Here is an 11,662-nt window from a genome sequence, read left to right as displayed (position 1 = left end):
GAATGTGACATACAACATTACGTTGATGAAACATTTAAGTTGGAACTATACAGAACTTTACCCTATTTGAACATAATGGGGACAAACAAACAGGCTACAAGCAGCAGAACATAGCCACATCACCCCCTAAAGTTTGTTACTGTACATGACACTACACTGTTTTGTCTCAGTTTGAAGTCTCATATGCAGATTAACAATATTAAAAGTACATGTAAAGATTGTAACATGTGCTGTCTAACACATTATTCTCTTTTCTCAAATGTACACAGAGGCATCTTCAAACTCGCCACTCAACATGTATTTACTGTCACATTTTGACATATGCACAAGTCCTGGAGGCAGCCTTTGTGTCCACCTGTTGCCTGCCAGCCTGCATGTCCTGTGTTATTTTAGGAAAGGAATGGCATTTCAGTTCATTTACTTCTCATCCGTTCTGGTTTGGATTACGTCAACTATTGTACTCCCCCCAGCAGGCAAAGTAACATTTAGTTATAAAGGAAACACTGTAGTCTAGATCTTTCAAAACAAAAAATATGTTTTAACTGTTGCTTTTTTTAAACGTAAAGGGTTGAAGTTGGCTGCAGTGTTGTGCTTTCGTTTTATATAATAGACAATAGCCTACTATCTCTTTTGATGCTGATTTTATATTAAAAAAGGCGGAATGACAAGAGCTAAAACCTGTAAAAAAGATCCATAAAATGTCCACATTTTGACTGTCCCTTTATCCCTTTTAAACTGTGCATGACTCTCACCTTCTACGCTATTCATGTCTTATAACAACGTATATACAAATGTAACTATCAGCAGATAATTCACACTGCACGCCACAAGGTGTTGCTGTTATGCAGGGTATATGATTTCCCCCTTCTAATAAAGCCAACATACTGCTGAAAAGCATCTTTGAGTAAGTGTGTATCCTTACTAATACATCACTTCTTACTGGTTGAGTAAATGTTCTATTATTCCATTAAATGTGCAAACAGGTGACTAAAGGTATTACAGAAATGAAGTGATGTAAAATGTATAATGCCTCTGAATTGTAGCGAGTGGAAGTATAAAGTGGAAACTTGGAAATACTCCAATAAAGTACCTCAATTGTACTAATCTACAGTACAAGATTAAATGTACACCCCCAATACCAGAACACAATTTCAGTGTCAAAATACCATATGCAAGGGAATACGACTACTGACTCAGCAGTTTAATTCTGTATCTCCTCTGGCTCCCTCTGCTGACACATACTATGTACTCTCTGCTCCTAAAATACAAAAGTACAAAACTTTTTCATAAACGATTTAATTCAGAAAATTGGACACTGGTTGTGTTACATTCGCGGATCGACTGTTGCAACGTGTTTGCATTGCATGCATTCAGTAATCTTTCAAATGTGGAGCTGTTTTCTCTAAGGGAGCAGAGACACTTAGGCATGGTTACCCTTAAAAGACACATTTGACCCTGGCGTTCTTAATAACACCGTGAGAACTTTCACTTGAGATCTTTCAAAGCTGCTGCCTCAGGGTTCAGAAAATTACTGTACTTTGTGGTTAGATTATATGTTAAGACCCTCCCTGCCTATTTCCTCTTTAACCAGAAACTAGAGTCCCATTTTGTTCCACTGAAGCTGCCCTGTAATCCACATGGTGTCCATGTTAAGGAAGAAAAAGAAAAGAGTGGAGCAGATCATTTTCACAGATCAAAACATTTATTTATACTTTTGCTAAAAACGTTATTTCTGCAGCACCTTTAAAAAAAAAAAAACATAGATACTATTTAAGAGAAATATCATTATTTACTTTATAAATGAAAAATGTAATCAAACTAATAATAAATGTTCAACAGCATTACGGTTGCAGATTTAAAACAGGTTAAATATTGGAAATTGAGACAAAACAAACATGCAACAAAACAAATGTAATTTATATTTTAATATTTTCCCCAAATGTGGCATGTAATAGAAGAATAGCAAAGGACCGAGCACTGTTCCCTGTGGTACTCCATGTCAGAAATAATTGTTATAGTGAAACAAAACGTATTTTCAGAAGGATAGAAATATATTCAATCAATAGCATCAGCTCTCTGTGCAGGTTGAATAAATACAGGGGAGATATTCTCATCTCAATATACTTAGGGTCAGCGAGCGTGCCTATAGCCCCACCTGGTATTGCTTGCTACACCTCTCCTGGTTTGGCAACATTGAGTGTTTGCTCTTTACCTAACAATGAGCGTCATGACTGTGGTGCCTTTGATTGAACCCATTTATTATGTCTTTATAATGTTTGTCCTCAGTAAACTCTCCTGGATTATTGTTCTCTTTATTCTACTTTATGAACACGCAACTGTCAACTTGTATGACAAGCTGCATGATGTCAATTTTAGATTTCCATTGACTTTGTGTACAGTGTATACATTGTTGTAGTCCTTAAATTAAGTACTATTTTGTACTCCAAACATTTGACCTGAAAATGCATTGTTGGTTGTCGATCATTGTTGGGTTTATATATTTCACCTATTTGTTCACTATGTACATAATAGTTTTTTTTCCACATTTATAAGTTCAGCTTAGCTTTCCTTGCTTTATTAAGTATGTTTCGGTTTTTGTTAGTGTAAGTAGAACCATTTCAAATTGTAGACAAACTCATTGTGTGTTCATACATGGTAAAAAAATACAAATACAGATATTGAATAGATCAAACCTTTAAAGTTGGCTAGCAGCTTGAAACTTAAAAAAATAGGTTGCACACTCAGTCTCTTGTCACACACACACACACACACACACACACACACACACACACACACACACACACACACACACACACACACACACACACACACACACACACACACACACACACACACACAGACAGACAGACAGACAGACAGACAGACAGACAGACAGACAGACAGACAGACAGACAGACAGACAGACAGACAGACACACACGCGCACACACACACACGCGCACACACACACACACATACATATACACACACACACACACACACACACACACACACACACACACACACACACACACACACACACACACACAGACAGCAGGCGAGTCATATCTGGTGTCAGTCAGCCCCTCCTTCTTGACACTGTCTCAACGTGTCTTGCAATAATTAACCAGCTGCTGCAGTGTGCTCTACAACCTCACCTCCGACCACATGCACTGTACTCTGGACCTATGACAAACACACACACATATACACACACACACACACACACACACACACACACACACACACACACACACACACACACACACACACACACACACGCAAAGAAGGTTTAAAACTTCAAACATGGAGTGAATCATCCTCATTTGTTTTCGAGACTGTTGGACTGGCCAGGTAAGAGTGAATATTTCTTTCATAATTTGTTATTCCATGCTTTTAGTTGGATTTTCTATGGAAGTAAAAGATCAAAAAGCTGCTATGTTAAGCTAACAATAGCGTTTATTAAAACAGAAAGTATTTGAATGTGACCATAATGTAATGGGTAATTAAAACTAAGATAGTGCAGTGTTTGAATAACAATAATAGCGTACCATTTGAATAACAAACAGCTAACTCCTCTTTCATTGTCAACTTGGTGAAGCAAGCATTTATGTCTCAGTTCATATAATCTAAAGTCTCTGGGTTTCAATTGTATAAATACCTTTTTCATTTTACAACTCAGTGTAGGGTCTGTTGTACTTTGTGTTTGTACAGACACAGCAGATACATTGCTAGAAATTATGTGTAAAACATGTGTTATGTTAATCAGTGTAAGTCAGTAAATGCATTTTAATATACTAAAACAAAACCATATAAGAGATTGTGATTAAACAGGGGACATTACACTAAGATAACATCATATTTAGGCCAAATCTGGGCAAGTGATTCAGAAACAGCAAGTTCATTACTAAAGGAGAAATGAGTGTAAAGGTGAGGCAGAAGGGGGAGTGGCATAAAGGAAAGCGATACAGGGAGAGAACGGGTGTGTCATGATTTGCTTTGGCTTTGGCTTTTATCCCACTGGCTATGTTTTTCTGTTTCGTTTTTTACAATACAAATGCAGATGCATACATTGTACAGTATCTTGTTTCACTCTTAACTGGTAATAAATAGCAAAGAATAGCAAAGTCTCTCAATTTGTAGTCACTCAAAAAGTGTTGTGTGGTGAGCCTCATTGGGTTATAATGCAGACTTTTGCCCTTTCCGATTATTTAAAAGTCCCTGATTGTCTTGTTTTGTGAGATTCCTTTGATGCTTGGAACAGTTATGTTGATCTATGGCTAAAATAGCTGCTGCTTAAAGAACAATACCTCTGTTGGATGTATGAACTCTCATAGATTATTGATTTAGCAATGTTTACAATTTATGAGTTCCTCTTTTTTTTATGATCAGCTTTGACTTTTGAACTCCATGTGATTCACAAATCACACACTCATGCCGTTTGGATGTCTTTGCTCAAGGAACACTCAAAACCTGCATGTTGAGGCTTGTGAGACACAGAGCTTGCATGAGTTCAAGTTAGATATACATGAGAAAGCTTTGGACTTGTTGCACCAAAAAAAGAGAAAAATGTATCCTCTCAACTACTTCTTCTTCTTCAACATTATTCTGTAAACGTATAACACATGTTTTCTATTAAAGTATATCTGCACATGCCCCAGGTGAAGTATGTTCATTCTCAAACATGAAAATAAACATGTTTTTTTGTATAGACATGGATCACTGTTACTACTATTACACACTGAGTTTAAGAACAATGATCTAAATGAAGCTCATTTATACATTTTTGGCTTGAAAGAAGTATGTTTGTAACTTTAAATTACGGAGGTTAATTCAAGCAGAACTCAAGTAACAGTCTCCTTGGTGAACGTCTTGTTTGACCAATGTATACCCACCCTAACCTCCTCTATGTGGAGGTCAAATATGATTAATTCGGACAAACGCAATCTGAGACAATTTTAATTCACCTAAAACTGCAATTGACAATGCGCTTTAGTTGTATGGAAACGTAATTTTGAGGAGATGAGGTTGACAAACATTTGACTTCTTCTTATGTTTTTGCTAATCTCAAGTTTTGATTTTTTTTCTTGTACTGTATGCACTCTCTGTTTTACCTAATATCGAACATTCTGAAATCTTACTACATTATAATTAAAAAATAAGTGTATAACTTCACCAATGGGCTTCACTTTAACATGTTATAAAATGCAATGACGTGTATACATCACAACAGATATAAGTTAGGTATAGTGTAAAACATAATTTGTGATAGCCGACATTTCACATGTGACATCCGATGTGTCAAAGAATCATATGTGGTAAATGCCAATATAGGTACATTTATTACGACATTATGAAACATTGAATTCCTTATCTTTGTTTTGAAGGAGATCAGTACGCATGTTTCAGATTGATAAAATGGGATCTCCTTATTTTCTATAATCATTGCATGGAAAATTGCATGCTGTACTTTTTACATGTTGTGTTTGCTGGTATAAAGTGGTTCTTCCCTGTGTATGAAGGGGATTAATGCGGCATGATGCTTGACAACTGCTGAATACCTTAGATATTTCTCAGCAGCAAACAAGCTCAGACAGAGAGTTGGAAAAAGTGAAAGACAGGGACGAATAGGACGAAAGCATTAATTCAGAAGAAAGAAAAAAAGGTTCAAAAAGGAGCAGCCACGTGGATACTTCCAGCAGGCTCTGCTCATATGCTTGTGACCGGAGGGTAAACAAATGTTCAGCTCTACACTGTCATCACTGGTTGCTGGGTGGAGTACTGTTATTAAATCTCTCGGAGAAGGCACACAAAAAAAAGAAAGTGAAAGAGTTAAGGCACGGTAAGAGCGAGACAAATATAACACAGAAACTTCAGAGAGAGAGAGGGAGAGAGGAAACAAATATATTTAAAGCAGAGGAGAAAGGGACAAAGAGACCGAATATAGGCTTGTTTGTCATGTTAGACGGTAAGACTAATTATATTGTTCCGTGTGGAAGGATTAACACTGCTTTGGTTTAACCAGTGCAGTGTTGTTTGACTTCTGTGTAATTTGTTCTCCTTAATGCTGCTAATGTGCCTTCATTCAGGAAGTACCATTCAAATATAGTTGACATTGTTAACTACTGCTCCGAGCTCTAGAGTTCACAGAAGCTGTTGCTATGAATAGTTTGTTCTTTTAAGTGTTATTTTCTATTTTCTCTGCAGTAACCCGAGATGAACAAAGCAGATCTTCTCCCGGTGATTCATGCAGGGGACGCGAGGACTCTATCCAGGTGGGACATTGCTAAAACTCTGCTGAATGTCGCCTGAAAGTACTCCAGGATGTGGTACATATAGACACTATCAAGTTTACTGATAATCACCTGGGATTAAAATACTCATTCAATCAAAACCAGAATCAGCTAGAGCTTAAAACAAGGACAACAAAGTGAACATAATCAAATGTATGTTTTTAAACATTTGTGTGAAAGCCCTTAAGGCACTTGAGAATCAAAAACCCTTCTTTTTATTTCCGCATTCAATTCAAACACAATGTGCATAATATTGTGTGATGGCAGGTTACGTAACACACTTCTGTTTTGAAGGCATAGAACAATTGAAATTCACCTGGAAAAAAACCTTCTGGTATACTGTATGTATATTATGGGTCAGTGTTGCACTTCAGCCTCTTGTGGCCGAAATTAGTATTCCAACAACAATTAAATAAATTAATAAATTAAAAACCACCATCCAAAACTGTGATGGTAAGGAAAAGGCCAACATATTGCAATTTAGAAAAACTAATCTGCAAAACCTTTTTTACTTCCTGTTACATAAATGAATTTGTTTTATATTTTAATGGTAATAAAGAAATGTATGACAAAAAGATTGTCAGTAGATTTGACAGTGGTGTATGCAGTGTGTTAAGAGTTGTACTTGACACTAATGCTAAAGTGTATTTAAAATATAAAATCTATAAATTCCAGTAATAACAGATTTGTTCTGCTGTGTTTATTTCAGAGCAGAGTTTCTCTCACTGCTGAACACCTACAACTGCTTTCTCAAGGACCACACTCAGCTCCACCTCAGTTACTCACTGGTATGTTAAAATAAGACATTATTCATATGATCTCCTTTTATTATTTGTCAGAACTTGTCACAGCTGTATCGCATATCTTTAAGGCTCTTATTTATAACCAATAAATAGCTGCCTTTTACATTTGGCTCATAAAGTGTAGTGTTATTGAATGTATTATAGTAATTATACACCGTGCAGGTATCTTTGGGTCTGTGTGTGTAACAGGATGGTGATGGAGAGGTGGTGGTGGAAGGCTTCCTGAATATCTCCTGGGGGGTACGGAGACCCATCCGTCTGAAGATACAGGACGATAAACAGATGCTGCCCTTCGCTCCTCTGATCTCTCCCACCAGCCCAGTCAGCCCCATCGGAGACAAGAGGTGCCTTTCAGATTTTCTGTTCATTGGCATTAGAAAAATAAGATGGTTATTTTGTGAGATTATCTTCTTATTGCTGATGGAATCCTCTCAATAACATTTTATGTCATCCTAATTTGACCAGTTAAAACCAGGCATTGATAATCATTTGGGCTGTTTTGCTTCCATAGTGTGTCTTGTATGGTGTATGGTGTATACTTTTAGACTTGAAAAAGAAAAAAAATACACATTGTGTATTTGACTTTCTTTGTCCATTGATGTCTGGAGATTTATCTTAAATTCACCAAAAATTAGCATTAGATAATCCCTAATCTGTCACATTAAACATAACATTTAAGAAAACTTAAAAAAATACATTGTATTAATGAAAGTAAACAACTGGGGGAGTTAGTGATATCTATAAGAATTTGTATTCCCAATGTACCTTTGACGTCTTGCACAATTTAGTTGGGTTTGTTTCTAAACTGTATTATCAATATCATACATTATAAAACGTTTTATATTTGAAAACTACAAGATTTAAATTACTGTAGAAACTAGACTTTACAAGTATATGTCTACAATTCTAAATCTCTGCCCTAGTTTTTTCCAAATGCATTTGTCCTTCTTAAACATACAATAAAGTGGGCTCCTAAACAGATACACAACAGTGTGAATGAATTGGGATTATGGTTAGCATGAATTACCACTTCTAATTAGTTAGCGTGAATAGTCATTTTTACTTGTATTAAATTAGAAACAGTTTTAAGTCTCTGAGATGATTCTTCCCTTCTCTGTCTTTTTGCAGGGGCATGTCTCGATGGGGAGAATATTCGGACCTTCACCAGATAGATGAGATGTCTGACACGCCACTCGACACAGTCGTCACCAAACCTTTGCCAGGTTGTTTTTAATATCCCAGGATGTGATGTTGTAATCATCTTAACCCTAACCTTAACCCTATCTTAATTAAAAGTAGAAAAGTAATAGTAACTTAATCCTTTCAAGGACATTGAATTCAATAACACATTGTAATCAAACCTCATTGTTAATTTGATTGTTTTTACAAAAAGATGTTGTGTCTTACAAACACCAAACAAGTCAACAGTGTGATATGTTTGGTCTTTTACGCCCAATGTAGAATATGGCACATTTTATTTAATGTTTGTGTAACCTCGAAAGGCCCTGCTTTGTATGAGACGACCACGCTGCGTCCCGTGAGGCAGAGGAGCTGCGACCTGGAGACGGAGTCCAACCTGATCCGCTGTATGAGTGACGCCTCATTGGTGAAGAGGAGGAGGGGGAGGGGCAAGACAGCGGCACAAAGGGAGCAAGAAAGACAACACCGCTTTTCCATAAATGGACACTTCTATAACTATAAGGTGGCTTTCTGCCCAACTTCATTCCTTTTTGTAATCAATGCTGTCATTTTCTTTCTATGTAACTTTCCTTTGCCGTCTCCTTTCTTCTTCGACAGACTGCCATCTTTACTCCATCCTTTGGCACCCCTACTAAAGTTCGTATCTCAAGCAACATGAACACAAACCAGGTTATTGAACAGCTTCTGCACAAGTTCAAGGTGAGCTTTTGTTCTTCAAATTGTAGGAGAAAAGGCACAACATTGTTTTATTTCTGGTTTTAACAGACGCAATTCCTCTTAAATGGACATTTGCAGAATTAAAATGATTTATATTTATTTGACTATTAATAAAGTTAAGAATTACACAGCAAAGTTTGACTATGTTATTTGAAATGACTATTAGTTTCGTTTGAGTGTCCTTTTCGAGCTTCTTGCTCTTTTTTTGCATTTGCAGCATTTTTTTATTCGAAACGGTTCGTTAACGCAGCGCTTTTAGTAAATGCTGTGTATGTGTTGTCAAGTTAGTGAAGATGTTTATACATTTTAATGTGTTTTGGCACATTTGTATTTTTGTAGTTGCATTGTTTTTGAAATTGCAGCGCGTTTCTCCCTATGCCTGAGACACACTTCTAAGTTGGGATATTGGGATAACATGTTTTGTATCCATGTATTATGGATTACACTGCCATATACAGCTTTTTATTTATTTAAGACACATATATATATCATAAATATTTAAAAAACACAAATAATATAGGCTGAAAAGGGATGTGATTTACTAAAAAGAGAATAATAGACTTCAATTTGTGAACCAGAGCAAGGATTGGTCATTGATGTAAATATGTTTCTTCTGTGTTTATTCAACAGATAGAGAACGACCCTCAGGAGTTTGCTCTATACTGTGTTCATCAGAGTGGAGGTAAGGCTTTTCACACATTACATTTAACAATCACAAGATGGAAGACCGCTAAATGCTTCACTGATTGTGTGTGTGTGTGTGTGTGTGTGTGTGTGTGTGTGTGTGTGTGTGTGTGTGTGTGTGTGTGTGTGTGTGTGTGTGTGTGTGTGTGTGTGTGTGTGTGTGTGTGTGTGTGTGTGTGTGTGTGTGTGTGTGTGTGTGTGTGTGTGTGTGTGTGTGTGTGTGTGTGTGTGTGTGTGTGTGTGTGTGTGTGTGTGTGTGTGTGTGTGTGTCTGTGTGTGTGTGTCCAGAAAAGAGGAAGCTCAGTGACGGAGACCAGCCCCTGTGGGAGCGCATACTGCAAGGACCCTCTGACGACATTATGAAGATCTTCTTGATCAACATGGACGAACAGGAAGTCAGCAATGCCGTGAGTTGTCTAGCAGTAGAGAACAGTCAAATACACTTTAACCCTCCTGTTGTGTCTTAGTTGACAAGGTTATTTTTTTTATTTCAGGTAGCACAGTATCTGAACTTGGAGCTTCCTATCCTGGAGCAGGTTCTACTGAAACTCAGAGAGGAGGAGAACAGAGAGATACAGAGATTAGAAAACAAGTGAGTATACAATTGTAATTGTTGCATTGAAACACTTCCATACAGGATGCCATTTGCTTTATTGAGAAAATGTACAGTGAAATCTGTAGATCAATAGGAAAATGCAACGTTTTTGGCATTTTGAGCCATAAATCCCTGAAAGGCAAGTGAGAACAAACACTATTTTTTGTACTCTCCTGGGATCCAAATGTGAATAATTTAAGCTCATTATTAAAAGAGGTTTTTGCAGGAGAATTTGTTTTAGTTTTTTGTTGTCGTTGTATTATTCATTCCAAACACCGGAGGCTGACCCTTTTTTTAATTTGTGTTTTTGTCACACACACAAGAGAAAACTTGTCTAAAGATTTAGAAATACATCACCAGAATTATTTTATTACTTTCCTGGCCTCAAATATAATACAACAACGTCATTATACTCAAGCCATAGAGTGCACAATCATATACAAATAATTTAGTTTGCTTTTTTGCATGACTTCATTCTCCTGAAAACATTTGTCAATAGATGTTGATCGTAGACCATATATAGTTTAAGTGTTTGAAAAAACCTCTGTAGTAACACTTCTGTGGCAGGTGATGGCGCCATTATTCTAAATACCCTTTGTTTGCGTTTGCTGCATAATGGTGGCGTTTGTATATTTAAATGTGTGTGTTCTTTTTTGTTTGTGTGTCTGTCAGGTTCCACCAACAGCATAGACTCCTGTCCAATATACTGAACCGTAAGATGTCACCTCACATTGAGACAAGCGTTTGACAATTTCCAACACAAGGCCTTTCACTCATCACACCAGGAAGGAGTAGCTGTGGAGAACTATAGAATAACATGGTTATTGATGCAAAAATATGAATGTGAAACAAAAAGCTGAATATTCGGTAAGATACCACGGACAAACTGACAGAAACAGTTTTTTTCACGGTCACTTATGTCATTTTTGTATGTCAGGTGATCTATATTCCTTCCTTTTTTTTAAAATAATTTCCTGATGAAATTGTAAATGCTGCTGTAAATAACTGTAAATCAGTGTTTTGTGTTAATAAATATACTTTGTGGGACCAACATGACTTATTTTGTGTTTTTGTGCTCTTTGTTTATGCAGTAAGATTTTCCGGGATTATGATCGAATTAAAAATGATTAAGTAGGATTATATACATATTGAAAAAAAAATTGAAAGTGTAACCTGGTCTTCAAGGATGTAAAATACGTCTTTAACTTTATTAAGTCATTTTGTTATTTGAAGACATGTTTCCTTTTGTTATGGAATTAAAGAACAAACCTTTATTTTATTTTATTTCTTTATCATAGAATTCCACACCATATGTTAGATAAAGACACAACAAGACAATAAGGCTTCATACAGAAATAGGGGAAAGTAACA

General features: G+C 36.5%; 1 protein-coding gene across 7 annotated transcripts; it reads left to right on the top strand.

Annotated features, from left to right (window-relative positions):
- The first annotated feature begins 3,149 nt into the window (after positions 1–3,149).
- Positions 3,150–11,342, top strand: rassf6 (Ras association domain family member 6). 7 transcript variants are annotated; one of them, XM_079657865.1, is made up of 11 exons: positions 3,150–3,353; positions 6,207–6,274; positions 7,007–7,080; positions 7,285–7,439; positions 8,224–8,318; positions 8,598–8,797; positions 8,893–8,994; positions 9,643–9,694; positions 9,985–10,103; positions 10,191–10,288; positions 10,964–11,342. In XM_079657865.1, the coding sequence occupies exons 2-11, from the start codon at positions 6,247–6,249 to the stop codon at positions 11,037–11,039; spliced, it is 999 nt and encodes a 332-aa protein (XP_079513991.1). In that variant the 5' UTR covers positions 3,150–3,353; positions 6,207–6,246; the 3' UTR covers positions 11,040–11,342. The 7 variants fall into 7 exon arrangements, with proteins under 7 accessions (XP_079513991.1, XP_079513988.1, XP_079513990.1 ...); XM_079657862.1 differs by having other exon boundaries at positions 7,002–7,080; XM_079657864.1 differs by lacking the exon at positions 3,150–3,353 and adding an exon at positions 5,762–5,841 and having other exon boundaries at positions 7,002–7,080.
- The last annotated feature ends 320 nt before the right edge of the window (positions 11,343–11,662 follow it).

Source organism: Notothenia rossii (assembly GCF_949606895.1).
Source record: "Notothenia rossii genome assembly, chromosome: 11".
Classification (NCBI taxonomy): Eukaryota; Metazoa; Chordata; class Actinopteri; order Perciformes; family Nototheniidae; genus Notothenia; species Notothenia rossii.
The sequence above is the reverse complement of the archived record's forward strand: the minus strand, read 5'-3'. Positions and strand labels throughout refer to the sequence as shown.